A 16,651-nucleotide genomic window follows, 5' to 3' on the forward strand; every position below is an offset into this window, starting at 1 on the left:
ATCTTATAATAAATATTCATTAATGTTTGTTCAATATGAGGTGATGAGGAGAAATGTTTTTACACAGAGAGTTGTGTACCCATCCCTCCTCTCCAGCTACCGCCCCATCTCTATCCTCCCATTTCTCTCCAAGGTCCTGGAACGAGTCATCGGGTCCCAGCTCCGCTCCTTTCTTTCCCTCTTTGAACCCCTCCAATCCAGCTTCCGTTCCGTGCTGCCCATAGCACGAAAACAGCCCTGGTCAAAGTCACTAATGACATTCTGAACATCTGTCATCAGGGCTCCCTCTGCCTCCTTGTCCTCCTTGACCTCTCTGCCGCCTTCGACACTGTTGACCACTCCATCCTCATACACTGCCACTCCGCTTTACTCAATCTTCACAGACCTGCCCTTGCCTGATTTGATTCCTATCTCTCTCACTGTCTTCCCAACTCCTCCCTCCACAGGCTGCAGATAATCCAGAACTCTGCAGCCCGTGTCCTCTCCCGCACCAAACTCCGTAACCCCATCTCCCCCACTCTCGCCCGACTCCATTGGCTCCCTATCCTTCAGAGGATCCAGTTCAAGATCCTGGTTCTCACCTACAAAGCCCTCCATGGCCTCGCCCCACCCTACCTCTCCGACCTCCTAACCTCCTACCAACCCGCCTGATCCCTCTGCTCAGCCGGCTCTGGCCTGCTCCATGTCCCCCGACCCATCCTCCCCACCACTGGCGGGAGAGCCTTCAGCCACTCTGCCTCCAACCTCTGGAATTCCATCCCCCAGTCACTCTGCCTCACCCCCTCCTTAGCCTCCTTCAATCCTGCCTCAAGAGCCTCCTCCTCAACCATGCCATCGGCCACCCCCCTTTCCCTCCCCTCCCTTCTCCCCCCCTGACCCCAGCTCAGGTCTGAAATGCTAGACACTGTCCAATGCCTTGGGACGTCCTCCTGCCTTGAAAGGCGCTATACAAATGTAATCTTGTTGTTGTTACGGTCTGGAATGCACTGCCTGAAAGGGTGGTGGAAATGTGTTCAATAACAACTTTCAAAAGGGAATTAGAGGGGTACTTGAAAAGGAAGAAGTTTCAAGGATATGGGGAACGAGCGGGGGAAGTGGGATTGATTGGATAGCTCTTCCATAGAGCCGGCACAGGCACGATGGGCCAAATGGCCTCCTTCTGTGCTATAATATTCTATGATCCTATAATAATCTTTATACAGTAGAATCCTGTTAAAAGGTGCCCCCTTAACGTGAGTTCACTTATAAGGTGGGTATCTGGGGACCTGCTGTTGGATTAACTGTACACCTTCCTGCGTTAACATATGCACAACACTCAGTGTTGGTGATGATCCGATGACCGGGAGGCTTCCCACGCTCATGCACAGTGTCATCACCGGTCATGTCTTCTATAATGTTGTCATGTAGGAACATTGATTGGCTTTCGAGCCACGTTAGAAGGTTGACTGAGATTTAAAGGACCTCAACTACCATGTTATAATGGGTTTAATTGTATACTCTAATGATTTCCCTCCTCTCTGAGGAAGTATCAATACACTGTTTGACACCCTTTCCCTGAAGCACTTTCCTGATATCACCCATGCTCTTTGAGGTTTGCTGGTGGTAGAGCTTTGTGGCACTTATTAGTGCTGGTGCTTAAACAGCACTATCTTATTGCCATGAGTTTAATCTCCTGATACATTACAATATAAAATTATATTTGTAGAGCGTGTTTCACGTTGGGAGGAAGTCCTAAGGCTCTGAACAGTCAGGGATTAGGATCCGGGGGGGGGGGGGGGGATCAGGGAGGGTGAAAGGCAGAAATAGTGGCCGAAGGTGCAGTCGAAGAGAAGGATCTTGAGGGCAAGGGAGGAAGCAAGCAAAAGGAATGTGGGATGGAGTTCCAGAGGGTGGGGACAGGGAGGCTGAAGGTTTGACCGTCGATGGTCGGGTGTGCCGGGCGGGGGACATGGAGCAGCCCAGAGCCTGCTGAGCGGAGGGAGTGGACAGATTGATAAAGGGTTAGCAGGTCAAAGAGATAAGAGGGGGCAAGGCCATGGAGGACCTTGATGGTGAAGACAAGAATTTTGAACTGGATCCTCTGAGGGATTGGGGAAGCCAGTGGAGCCGGGCGAAGGTGGTGTGATTGGCGCAAGCCAATCAGGAGGGCTTCGGTCTTGCTGACGTTGAACTGTAGAAAGTTGGCTGTCATCCAGGACTTAATAATAATCTGCATTTGATATAGCGCTTTCACGTGGGACGTCCAAGCGCTTCACAGAACACTGTAAAGTGAATGACTGTATATTTGTGGGCGAACGCGGCAGCCAATTGCGCACAGCAATGTCCCACAAACAGTCGTAGATTGAAAATGACCAATTTAATTATTGTTTTTAGTTTTGGAGGGATTATTACAGGCAGTCTATCAGGACATCAGTGGTGCTGGTGACGAGGGTGGAGGCAGAGAGATAGAGTTGGGCGTCATCCGCATAAATGTGCATATTATTGCTGAAGTGGACAGAAGGTATGTAAGTAGTTCATAGCAAGGCACCTCAATAACACATAGCTTGATCCATTACTGATAACTATTATTGTGACTATCACCTAAAAATGAGGTGTGTGGACAAGGCAGGTAAATGGGACTGAGAGGATTGCTCTTAAAAAAACTAGAGCAGACACGATGGGCCGAATGGCTTTCTTCTGTGCTGTAATTTTTTATGTTTCTATGGTACAATAACAATTTGCCTTTACATAACGCCCTTCACAAAGGATAGCATCTTGGAGTTTTATACAGTGGCAGGGTTGGACACCAAGCAAAGGAGAAGGGGGAGGAGGAAGTAATCATCGGCATCATCAAAGAGGTAGATGGTGCAGACACTGTTTGTAGGGGCACCTTATACAAAATATAAATCAAAACCTCATCTTGCAGAGGACTAAAAATACTTCTTGCAGATCAGGTTTTTATAAAGCACTGGCTACAGATAAAACACCCGGACTCTACAGCCTTGGATAACCAAGCAGGCTGATATCAGTAATATAGACGTTGCAATTGCGCAGTGCTGGGAATCCACACCTGATTGGGTCATCTGTCATGGTGATGTGGTCCTCCATTTATGAGCCACTGACTGTCACAGGGACTTGTTGTGCCAGAGTTGAGTCTCCTGGCATAGTTGGTATATGATATCAATCTAGCTCTGTGACCATTCCTCAAATACACAGCTAATTGCTTTGATTGAAGTTGAAAAGATGCATCCAGAAGATAACACTGCTACATGTCATAAGTTTAAAAAGTCTCTAGATACTGTAAACACTTGCTTTGTTTCTCCTGCTAACACAGATCTGCTGCTGAACCATGACATCTATCATTTGACCTCAGAAGATGTGGACGTTTTCCCTGAAAAGACGATTTGTCAAAAGACTTGCGCTCAGCCAGGAGTGAAAGATCACTCTTACAGGCAGCCTTGACTTCCATCAACTCCTTACCTTACTTGGAAAAATGCTTTCTTGCATGGACTGAAACTAAGATAAAATGGTTTGTGTTCCTTTAATGGCTCAGTCGGTAAATGCACTGTCAAGCAAGGTATTGCACATGAACTGGAAGTTCTGAATTTTACTGAGCTAATTGGCCTCGGAAGCCTTCGATCAGTGCAGGAGAAAGCCAGATTCCCTGTTCCTGACTGCTATCCAGTGATCCCTGCTGAAAAGTTCACAATCTGTATTTGCCAGTACAGGACAGGAACCAACTTGGTTATGATTCCCCCTCACATGGTCCCAGAGCTTGCCAACAATCATTGCTCAAGCTCACGCATTAAAAATGTTCACTTAAGATGAGGTATTGGAAGATTGCCAGTGACCGTGTAATAGAACTCTCGTGTGAGTCAGCACTGTCGGGAGGGGAGAGAGAGAAGAGCATTGAGAATTACACAATGTCATATAAAAGGTACTATTGAGCTCCATTGTTAAGCTTACTTTAACTGGGAAGTTAAGCAATACAAAAAATTGGTTAGTTGGTGTCTTGAGTAAGTCACTGGGTAGGATAAATGATATTTGATGTAAGCTGAGAGCTGGTATCAATTGAAAACAGAGAATGAATTGATTGAAACTGAACAGAAACAGGTCCAGTTTGGCTGTGGATTGTGAAGGGAGTTGACCAAACCAAGACTGGGGTCAAACTTATAAAAGAGACTACAAGAACAAGAATCCCAAACAAGAAAATGTTTACAAATATTTCTTAAAACTGTTAATCTAATACTGTTAATACTGTTAATTGGCTGTGTATTATAATAAATTCACTTTATAATATATTCTGTGGAGGGATTTGAGACATTTCAACAACGTGATAAAAATGATAATCCTTGCATTTGATATAGCACCTTATCACGTCTTCAAGATGGCTCAAAGCGCTTCACAGAATATACTGTAACATGAATTCACTATATTTTGTGGGCAAAACGTGATAGGGTATCAATTGCAAGGATTATTATTATTATTATTAATCTAGCACAACAGTGACAAATATTCACTGCGGTGTTCCAACGCTTTTGAGGTGTTAACTAGTTTTTCTTAATGGATGGAAATGGAGGATGTAACCAGAATACCACCCAATATAAACTTTGGTTGAACGGTATTGACAAGCTGTGCCTTGTTTGCCTAAGTATGCCCAAAATTGCACCTAATAAAATAATCCCACAGTTTTCTAACTATTGGGATTATTTTATTTTAAAATGTAAGATTTTAAACTTTTTGTAATTGTAGAAAATTCTTAAATTCATTCGTAATTTAGAAGCCGGTTTTCTGCAGCACTTAAAAAGAGGCAGTTTCAAAATTAAGATTAATTTAAGAACTTTCCAACAATTTGTGTGATCTTAAATTTTCAGATAAAATGGTTTTAAAGATGAAATTTCAGGTCTGGAATATCTCCAGATGTTTTTCCTTGTGAAGGTAACGGATTACACCAGAGGTACACTGAGGCTGATAAATGGATTACAGTGTATTCTGCATGAAAACGTGGCAAACTATCAGGCTCGAAAAATTGGTTTATCTGCGTCTTTTTTTTATATCGTTGATTAAAACGATACATCAAGCTGATGAACAAGTTTAGCTCCATGTCTCAAAATGACCCTCATTGTTCAAAGTTTTCAAACAATTCATCTCTATAGCAGTCTCTTTCACAAGCATTCTGTCATGGTCTATCTTTGCTATCAGCCAGCATGATAATCAAAAGCAGTTTAAAGAGATTTGCACGTCACAGAACTGTCCCACTTGCTAAATAATTCTAAATAAGATACTTTATCTAATGATCCAGTTTTGACAACACCCACACAAGAAGCTAACAAAAATAGGAAATGCAAGAGTTACTAACATGTAATACCTATTCGGTCTTCATTTTGTGGATCGGATTTCTTGTATAATTCGGAAAAATTTTTAGCTGATGGAATTCCAAACTGAGGAAGAAAGAAAATAGGGGAAAATATTAGACATAGGAACCCATAACATAAAGATTTCACATTCCTCACTCTGCAAAAATAAAGACATGTGTGTGTCATCGTGAGTCATGTGGCCTAGGTATTATTCGTGAATCGTTATCTTATTTTGCCCACAAATACAGTCACACCACATTATAGTATACCTTGTGACAACGTAATAAGGTGCTATATCAAATGCAAGGATTACAATTAGTATCTCACTTTTCATGGACATATTCAGACATTGATCAAACCTCTACTTCACTGGAACACTGTTACCAACAGCTCTATCTGGCAATCATGGGATTAATTCATACCTCTCTGCTGTGAGAGTGAAAAGGTACAGTGGGAAACACAAATGTTACTCTCATAGTTAAAAGTTTTGCATTTTGCCACAGCTAAACTGAAGAGAGGTGTCAGATGCTTTTGCTGTGAATCAAATGTTCATAGTCTGAAGACGAGAAAGATGAAAAAAGAATAAGAAAATCTTAATTTGAGTGCAAATAAAGTATGAATTACATCTGTACACTCACTAAAAATCAACATTTTTGTTGACCTATTTGATTTCTGACATCCAGAAAGTGGGGAGAGGGTGGAAAGCAAGGAAGCAAAAGTTCCATTGTATTGAGTTATGTTAAATAAATGACAGCTGCACTTTCAACCCCATTTCTTTTTCATGCATCTCTTTATTTTCCAGACGGAAAATCCCCTAAACAGGTACTGTGTTTTAGGTCAAAGAACGTGGGCTGTTAGAGTCCTAAATAGTTTTATTGTTGTCATGGAACCAGTGAAAACATCTTGCTCCGTGATTAAATACAGTTTTAAAAAGATTAGATTCTAAATGAGTCCTGCATTTTAGATTGCTCTGTGATCCGATCTTTAGAGTTCATGGACTTGGCAATTGGCTTAAGAAAAACAGCTTTTGGAACTTTTTTTTAAAGCTAATGAGAGATTAAGCAAATGGATTTTGCTTCTACCTCCAAAATGAACCAAAGAGGGTGGAAAAGGATTAGTTTCCAATGTTTTAAAATGTAAATGTATATAAAAGTTTACATCAGAAATTAAAAAGAAACAAAGTTAAAATAGAAGAGAAAAGTTGAAGAGGGAAGCGAAGCAAAGTAGCAGATTTTAATTAAGATTTTGCTCATGTATTTTAATAGAATCAGTATTACAGTAAAACTAATACTGACATTTGATAATTTTATCACTGTTATTTTAGCCTTGTTTCAGCGTTAGTGTAGAAACGGACAACTTTCTAAAGATTGCTGGTCGAAAAATTCAGAAGGTTAAAAATGGTACTTCCTAATGTTCAAATGGGGAAAGAGCAAGAGAGTCGGACTAGTCAGTAGCTCTTTCAAAGAGACGGAGGCACGATGGGCCGAATGGCCTCCTTCCGTGCTGTAGAATTCTATGATTTAAAAGCTCAGTTTCGGTTTAATTTTCATGGTAGTAATTACAAGCATGTATGCCTTTCACCTTGCTTCAGAACTATTTTAGGCCATGTGAAGGATCTCAGAAATAGGAATTTTAGTTAAGGTCTGAGACGAGGCAAAATTGTAGCCACAAAAAGTAGTTTAATTGCTGTTCATAGAGTGAGTCAAAACATTTCAGCATAGTGATCATAGGGTAGAAATTTTTTTAAAAGTTAATTTAAAGTTGGTTTGAATTTTGGATCAAAATAAAATCCTGGTGTTCACAACATTCATAATGCAACTAGAAATGCAGGATTCAAATTGAAATCAACATTCTGCGATTATGCTGTAGAAGTTCAGCATCTGCTTTTCAGCGCCTTGGGACGTCCTCCCGATGTGAAAGGGGCTCTATAAATGGAATCTTGTTGTTGTTGTTGCTTTGGGAGAATATATTTTCAATGGCTTTGTGTTTACACTCCGTCATTTGGATGAATCTTTTTTTTCAAAGGGGAAAAAGGATCTCGCCTCCAGTGCAGAATGGTTTAATTTGAGGTGCTTGAGTGCAGTTAATATTCCGCGGTGAAGGCAGACTGTGTGCACCACATTAAATTTTGGTTGTCTTAGGAGGTGTCCAGGGTGTCACAGAAGGTCTTGTCACAACAACAACTTGCATTTATATAGCGACCCTCACACAGGGTAGTATCCCAGAGTGCTTGAACATTTCACAAACATGTCTGAGAGTGAATTCACACACATTCAGATTTTACATACCCATTCTCTGTAAATCTAGAGCTGTTCTATGGTGAAGGTTTACTGGCTCTCCCATGCAATGTCTAATGCATGGGAAATTACACTCTTATATGCATGCGCTAGCTGTGCTAAATGATCTCTCTATATTGCTGGGTGTGATGAAATACAGAAGGAACAAAGAAACCACGAGCTCTGAAGCAGTGTGGACCACCTTCACTATAACAACAACAACAAAATTACATTTACAGAGCGCCTTTCACGTCGGGAGGACGTCCCAAAGCGCTGAACAGTCACGTGTCGGGGCCCGAGCATGGAGGGGGGGTGGTGGTGTGGGGTGAGGGAAGGCAGAGAGGTGGGAGGGAGACCAAAGCATGGTCGAAGAGAAAGGTCTTGAGACCGACCTTGAAGGAGGTAAGGGAGGAAGCAATGCAAAGGGACCGTGGGATGGAGTGTGGGGGCAGAGAGGCTGAAAGCCCGGCCACCGATGGTAGGGCAGGTCGGGCCCCAAATGACTTGTGATTGATTCCATTCAGATAATACTCTGACCTCCCCTGAAACCAATGGATTTGGTCACTCAATCCACGACTGTTTGTGGGACACTGCTGTGCGCAATTGGCTGCCGCGTTTCACCCACAAAATATACAGTCAATTCTGTGAACCGCTTTGAGATGTTTTGAAGACGTGATAAGGCGCTATATCCATCTGCATCTGCTATATCTGCCAAATGCAAGGATTATTATATTATTATATATAGTTGTGACTGTTGTTGCTTGAATGAAATGCTACAATGTACAAGTGACATAGTCGGAGAATATTTTTTTTTGCTCAGATGGGTATTTGACAAATGCAGAAACCCAAGCAGAGTTCCATGTATACCACCAACGCATAGAAATGGAATCCACACTCTCTCCTTGGAGGGAGGCATCTTGCTTACCTAATTCTGGAAGGTTGCCAGGTTGTCTGGTACTGACAGCATCATCATACAATGATGCACACTCCACCTTACTAAGCCAGTCCGGAACCTTTGTGTCTTGTTTGATCCTCAACTATCCTTTCTACCCCACATCCTTGCCATGTCCTGCTCTGCCTTCCCCACCTCCGCAACATCATCTGGCTCTGCTGCTGTCTCACACCACAGGCTGCCGAGACCCTCATACGCGCGTTCATAACATCCAGGCTTGACTATGCAAACTCCCTGCTTGTCAGCTTCCCCAACTCCTCCCTCCATAGGCTGCAGATCATTCAGAACTCTGCAGCCCGTGTCCTCTCCCACACCAGGCTCCGTGACCCTATCACCCCCATCCTCACCCGACTCCACTGGCTTCCCATCACATAGAGGTTACACTTCAAGATCCTGGTCCTCATCTTAAAAGCCCTCCATAGCCTTGCTCCCCCCTACCTCTGTGACCTTCCAAGCCCCTACCAACCTGCCAGCTCCCTCCGCTCAGTGGGCTCCAGCCTGCTTCATGTTCCCAGCCTCTCCTGCTGCACCATTGGTGGGCGGGCCTTCTGCCACTGTGCCCCCAGCCTCTGGAACTCCATCCCCCAGTCCCTCCGCTGCACAACCCTCCCTTGCCTTGTTCAAGACCCTCCTCTTCAACCATGCCTTAGGTCACCCTCCTTCCCCCCTACCCTCCTCCTCCCCGATGCCGACCCCCAGCTCGGGTCCGAACGACTGATTGTCCAGGGCCTTGGGACGTTCTCCCGATGTGAAAGATGCTATACAAATGTAATTTTGTTGTTGTTGTTCCCATTGAAAGCAATGTCTGGCAGGCTTGCAGCTGCTTGTTCAGCTAGGACCACCCTACCTGTTAGGGTCTTGACTTGTAGGGGTAACAGAAGCCAAATGGAAAGAATCGCTGCCACCAGTGACAGGTCTGCCCCTCCAAATCCTGCCAATGAGAGTTACCCTTATGTACCATGGACCTGCCTGGCTAAGGATTCAAACTACCAAGATCGTCACAAGAGTCTTAATCTTAAGACTGTGACCTCTATTTATAGATTCTCCTACCAGGGGAAACAGTCTCACACTGTCTACTCTGTCAAGCCCCATAAGAATCTTATATGTTTCTATAAGATCACCCCTAATTCTATATTCTAGACAATATAGGCCTAGTTTACTCAACCTATCCTCATAGGTCAACACCCTCATCCCAGGAACTAACCTATTGATCTCAGCTAGGACCACCCTACCTATTACGGCCTTGGCTTGTAGGGTTAACAGAAGCCGAATGGAAAGAATCGTTGCCACCAGTGACAGGTCTGCCCCTCCAAATCCTGCCAATGAGAAGTACAACAGAATTTAGATATTCTGTTGCCAAACAGGTCTCCTTGGAACAGTTCAGGTCCAAAGAGAACCTGCTGTATTTACCCCCACCCCCACCAGGAGGATGTTGGTCTAGGAATATAACAGAGATGTTGTGACATCGTTTGGGCTTTCCTAGATCTGCTTGATTTTTTTAGGCAGTAGCTACTCCTCCTTTATGTGGTTGTTGGATTATTATCCACTGATTGCAACCTGCCACTTGTCTGACACTGTGTTCAGTAAATTATGCTGTGCAATATGGCCGCACTATACTTCCACTGCAAAAATAAAAACTATACTGGCCTTTATTCTCCAAACGATCAGCTGCCCAAAAAGTTGATCCACATGAAAATTATTCTTTTTACACAGTATTAAAAGAATGTTGTCTGTATAAAATATACCACTTTAATTCTGCTTGTCATGCCTCCTCTTTTATCACCATTCTGGTGGCAGCTTGGCTCAGCTGGTAACAAACTCATCTCTGAATCAGAAGGTTGTGGGTTCAAGCCCTGTGCCAGACTTTGAGCTCATAGTCTAGGAGTTGACACTGATGGAGTGCTGGGGAGAGCACTGCAATGTTGGAAGTTCTGCTCTTCAGATGAGGTAAACCGAGATCCCTTCTGCCTGTTTGGGAGGTCATTTAAAGATTCCAAGGCATCTTTTAACAGGAGAAGGGAGTTTCTCCCAGTGTCCCAGCTAACAATCCCCCAGATAAATAATTGAATATTCACTTCATGGCTATTTATTGGAAATAGCTGTGCATGAATTGGTAAAATAATATATCAAATGCAAGGATTATTTATAATTATGCTCCTGTTTCAATATTTATTATTTTTACTTTTCTTTCCCCTTTAAACTAACCATTTTAACTTTCTCAATGTTGTAAAAGCAACATAACTTACTTATCCAAGTTGTGGCATTTATTTCAGAGCTGGGAAAATCTGGCTTCCCAATTGGATGAATACTGGTTCCAAAGGATGATATGTCAGTCAATCGAGTGCCAGAATTGTAAAGATTGGACTTGTCATGTTATGTCAACTCATAGACTAATGTCATAAATCTGAGACATGTTTTAAAATATCAAATGAGACCTGCCATTGAATAATCCCATGCTTGTTATTAGGATTTCTAGAACATAAAGATAAAAAGAGTAATGCTTCAAACTTTTGTTCGAAAATCCATTTTAGCACTTATTGAAAATGTTGAGCTAAATGAAAACTTAAAGTCTGTGATGTTTCACCCCCAAAATGTACAGTCAGTTCACTTTGCTGTGTATTCTGTGAAGTGCTTTGAGACGTCTCAATGATAAGGCGCTATTCAAGGATTATTATTATTATTGGTTGGGATGAAAAATGTGTCATGTCACAAAATGTAGCTTTTTTGACAATGTAATCTAATGAATGGATTTCCCACACAGAGTCATAGCAGCAAGAAAACAATTCCCCTTTAGTATTTTTCTGAATGTCCTAAACTGAAATAAACATATTCGCCAATATGGAACATGACAAACACAAAGAAAAAAAAAGCTGCCTTGTACAAAACCCATTTTCCAAAGTTAGAGGCACCAGATGTATTTTATTGACTTCACATTCCCACTACTGTAAACACCAATGTCACTGAATGCAATGCCAGCGACACCCAAACTGTCTCCTGCCAGATTCAAGCCATCTCACTCCTCTCCTAACTTCACTTGAAGTGATTTTAGAACCACTTACTGGTCCCATGAGCTCTTTCATCGAACTGCTTCAATCTGGGAAAAATATTTTTTAAAACTGTGCTCTTTCATTTGGGCAGGCGTGTTTTTCCTTCCAAATAAAGTTATTCCCCCACTTTTAAGCAGTGAATGGACAAAACTTCTTTCAAAAGTAATTTTGCACTATGAAAAAATAAAACGTTCTTTTGCAGATGAAATGGACTAACTATTTAGTCAGTTAAACATTAAAGAAAATTGGATAATCGGGAAATATTTTAAGTTTTGGTCATGAACAAAAAGGAGTGATTGTGAAGCAGTCTGCTCCATTGGAATTCTCTAGATATAATAAAATCTGATCCAAGCAAAGCCAACAGACGCAATCCTTAACCGGCCCCACTTGAAGGATTTTAATGCAGTGGCCAACCACATATGACCACATAAAAATTAAACTGCTTTCCACTTTTGTAACAGTCCCTCATAATGTCTTACAAGCAAAATTATCCACACTAGTGGAAAATCAATGCAGATAGAAATCAAAACCCTCTTCTCTTCCTGATTGCTCTGGCAAGCAAGTCTGTGATCAAATTTGTTTGGTCACACTCCTCTCTCTGCACTTTTTAAACATGTTGTTTTAACTTCTTGCCGTCATCACATTTTGCTCCAAAAAATCTTTCTCCTTTCCATTTTAAAAGATTTGAGGAAACTTAAAAAAAAGACAATTGAAGGTGAAGACTTAAAATTTCAAAAAGGGGGAATGAAAAAGTAGAAATTAGGGGGGTGATTCTAAATAGACGCACTGTTAAAAGAGCAATGTTCTTTCATTTATTTGAACACACTTATGACCAGCTTGATCACTTTTATAGGATTGCATAGAAAAGATCAGAATCTTTATAGATTACACAGCAAATGATTGCCTACAACCATTTACGTTTCAAAGAAATTATACAATCTAGAGGCACAATCCAGTAAGAAACTGCCCTGATTATCCGCAGGTACATTTAATCGGGACTCACAGATGTACGGGAGTAGTATATTCTTGAACAAGCAGGAAAAGAAGCAGGATTTAAATTTTGCCTTCCCTAGATTGCATTTAAAGCTCATTTGACAATACAATACAAATTATTTTAACCTAGGAGATTAAGGAGGTCACATTTGGAATATGGTAAGTAGTTCTGGGCACTATGCTTGCTGAAGTACAATAAAGAGCTTGGGAGAGTTGAGAAGAGCAATAAGGATGATTCTGGACATTGAACTCTTAAGTGTCGTCAAGGAGGCTCGCTGAATGTGTTTTCATTTCCTCTCCTCCCCCACATAATAGTGATGTGTACAAATCAATTCCAGCAAAACGATTGAGACAGTGTTGATTACCTCCTTCAAAAACCTTGATAAGAATCTGCTTGGGAACAGTACTGGAATGTATAGAGTTAAGTGAGGACTAAGACAAATACATCATGGACCAAATCTGTTTGTATGTTTCAGTCCAGCCAGCTGGGAAGGGGCAACAGAAGTTTTCTGTGGAAGGAAGGAGTTTATGAGTGCTAGCAACTGAGCCAAGCTGAAATGTAAGGGTAGATGAATATTCTGCAGTTTTTCCATAATTATCTTTGATGATCATACACTATAAGGCCTCCTTCTACAGCAACAATGAGTGGGGTGAAGAGTGTAAGCTCTCAATGGAATGAAAGTGAACAATATCCTTGTTGTATGTTCCTGACAATTTTTGAACTTCCTTTGACATAAGATACTTAAAAATGGGCAGATGTCAGATGTAATGTTTTTAATAAAAGGGAATGGTATTAATTTAAGTGAATGGTATTTTTTTTAGGAATGATGTACATCAAAATAGGTTGCTTGCGTAAACCAAAATGAGTGTGGTTTGGCAGATCTGTTTATATATAAAATGATTCAAGAGACATTCCTAACACTTGATTAAGCTAAAGGCACATTCACCACAGCTAACTAAAAGACAAATGGAGCCTGAGAAGGTACTACGTTCACTGCCTAATCTACAATGGTTAGCTAATTTCATCTGGAATTACACTAGGAGTGTTACACTTGGCCTCAGAACCCCATTAGATGAGAAAAAGCAGTTAGGGTTTTGCTCTCAATTGGTATCCATCTGGAAGACCCTGCTGAAGTGTGCATATGTGGAGATCGGGATAGGGCAGGATTGTGCTCAACTTTGCCACCATCATTATCAAAAACCCTAGTTTTTTTTTTACATACAGATGGAGACCATCCTTTCTGAATGTGGAGTGCCTGTTGTGCTTGTTCTAGCTCTGTGAAAAAGGCAGAGTAATGGAGAATAATAATAATAATAATCCTTGCATTTGATCTAGCGCTTTTTACATCTCCTAGATGTCTCAAAGCGCTTCACAGAAGGAACTGTCAAGTGAATTGACTGTATATTTATGGGCGAAATGCGGCAGCCAATTGCGCACAGCAGTGACCCACAAACAGTCATGGATTGAAGTGACCAATTAATTATTGTTTTTTTTCTTGAGGAATTATCATCAGGCGTGTGGAATAAGGAAACTTGCCCACGGTTTCACCCTGCTGGGAATCGAACCCAGGTCTCTTGCTTGCAAAGCGAATGCTCTAACCACTGAGCTATAGGACTTCAGAATGACCAACTTCTGTGCAATTGTAGCCCAACAAAAGTAAAAGCGAGATGGTGAGGGAAATAACTTTACACTTTCAGGATTGTTTCAGGAATTACAATAAGTAACAAAGTAGTTATTGAGGCATTCCAAAGATGAGTGGTCATCTTCATTCAAAGAGTGGAGGAACATAAAGTGATCCCCTATGTTGTAGCAGTAATTCACATTACAGACATCAAAAAATTGCTCTTTGGGAAAACAGCACTGCAAATTCAACATAAGGTCAGTCTCCTGCAGAAAATCCCATGTACATCATAATGACTTGTGAGAACTTGTTCTTTCCAAAGGTCACTTTACCTCCGAGTTCTTATGAGTCAGCATGGCATACACAAAATTACTTGGAGGAGATGGTCATTATGTTCTAAAACATTTTGAGGAATACTAGTTGCACCACCATTTTACCATTATTTTTGTTTCCATCGCTCACTGAGTTGGAAGAGTCTCAATGGTGCTCAGCTGAATTCCCTACTGGACTAAGTTCCTAATCTCAGCTCTGCACTGAGGAAGATACTCACAAAAAGCAAACACCAAGTGCGACTGGTGTAGAACACCATTGATGGAGGCCAGAGCAGGATATCTACCTTCCCAAAATGATGAATTACAGCCCACGGTTACGAAAGGAATCAAGAGAATATTTGCCTTCCAAATATAGTAATAATCCTTGCCTTTGATATAGTGCTTATAATATAAACACGTCTCAAAGGGCTTTACAGGTATTTTCCACAAAAAGTAATGAAGGCAAACAAACAGCCAATTTGCTCACAGCAATGTCTCAAAAACACCCAATTTGCTCACAGCAATGTCTCAAAAACACCCAATTTGCTAACAGCAATGTCTCACAAACAGCCAATCTGCTCATAGCAATGTCTCACAAACAGCCAATTTACTCATGGCAATGTCTCACAAACAGCCAATTTGCTGACAGCAATGTCTCACAAATAGGAGAAACTCTTTTCAAGTTCTGAAACAGAAAGGAGAAACAAACTCTTTTCTCTTATTGGATAGTCATGGGATATTTAAATTCAACCTGACGGGCAGATAGGGCGTTGATTTTAACATCTAATCCAAAGGACAACACCTCCAACAGTTCATTGCTCCCCAGTACTGCTCTGAAGTGCAAGTCTGGACTGCGAGTTCCAAGTGCTTTGGAACATACAAACCTCCTTCATAAAGAGGTGCGAGTGAAAAAGGGTCAGATCAGAACATGAAACAAGACTTGGATGATGCAGCGAGCTGGAGTGCTGTATAGCTTTTTGTGTTCCTGAATTCTTCGGCTTTTATCCAATCTGCTAAGGCAGCAGGCATTAACATGTGGTGAAAGCCAACATTCCTAAGACAAGAATTATGTATGAATGATAATAATGAATGTTCCACTGGATTTTATGATAGAATTGAGAACCTTAAGTTGATTGAAATTAATGTTGAAGTTCCAAATTTCCATTCCAGGATAAGACATGCAGGAACACTCAACTCGAGTCAAATACGAATTTTCCCCATTCTGAAGAATTTTATCCATTTCAGTTTCCTGAATATTTTTGGCTCCTTTTCCCTTTGACTGAGGTATGGTCAGTAGATGCCTGACATACTCTTGAACCATATCCAAATGGCTATTATTCATGCAGGGGCTTTGATAGGTGGATTTTGGCTACCATTGAAGCGAAGGCCATTCCTGTCCTCGCCCAATGTACACACCCATTTCTCCAATTCGTTTTGCTGGGTAGCGATCAGAAATAGGTAACCCTGGCTAATTTTTACCCTCCCTAACACATGGCATTGAAGCCAATTGTAATGCCCAATAAGTCCTCGGGTGAGATCAACAAACTCAGCACAACGGGGATTCGCCCACAAAATATACAGTCAATTTACTTTACAATATATTCTGTGAAGCATTTTGACATGACTCAATGATGTGATAAGGTGCAATATCAAATCCAAGGATTATTATTACATGTAGGATCTTTCAGGTCCATTCACTTCAAAAAATATCGTCTCTACTCTTCATTGGAAGCTTTGAACTGAATATGGCAAGAGATGTGAAGGATAATAACAAAAAGATTTTCAGTTACTTTAAGAGTAGAAGAAAAACAAGCAATGGAATAGGGCCACAGAAGGTGAGCTTGAGAGAGAACATGACAAATAATACTGCACAGGCTTCAGTAGTGCTAAATAAGTTTTTTTGCATCAATCTTTATCAAGGAGGAGATTGGTAACCTATCTGATCTGGAAAGAGAACTCAAGGATGTTGCAGAGAAAAGTTGTGACGCTGTTCATATCACTACCAGCATGGCTGCCAAACATCTGGGCAAACTTAAGGTAAATAAATCTCAGGGGCCAGATAAATTGCATCCGAGGATCCTTAAGGAACTAAGGGAGGAAGTCACAGAAACGCT

At 41.4% G+C, this 16,651-nt stretch overlaps 1 protein-coding gene across 1 annotated transcript in view; it reads right to left on the bottom strand.

Moving 5' to 3' along the window:
- Window positions 1-16,651, bottom strand: part of LOC103182348 (synuclein, alpha interacting protein) — an 83,363-nt gene that overhangs the window by 26,206 nt on the left and 40,506 nt on the right. The window contains exon 4 of the mRNA XM_042345687.1: window positions 5,339-5,420. Coding sequence (XP_042201621.1) covers window positions 5,339-5,420 — 82 coding nt within the window. The remainder of the gene's footprint in view (window positions 1-5,338; window positions 5,421-16,651) is intronic.

Source organism: Callorhinchus milii, unplaced genomic scaffold, assembly GCF_018977255.1.
Source record: "Callorhinchus milii isolate IMCB2004 unplaced genomic scaffold, IMCB_Cmil_1.0 Scaffold74, whole genome shotgun sequence".
NCBI classification, from domain to species: Eukaryota; Metazoa; Chordata; class Chondrichthyes; order Chimaeriformes; family Callorhinchidae; genus Callorhinchus; species Callorhinchus milii.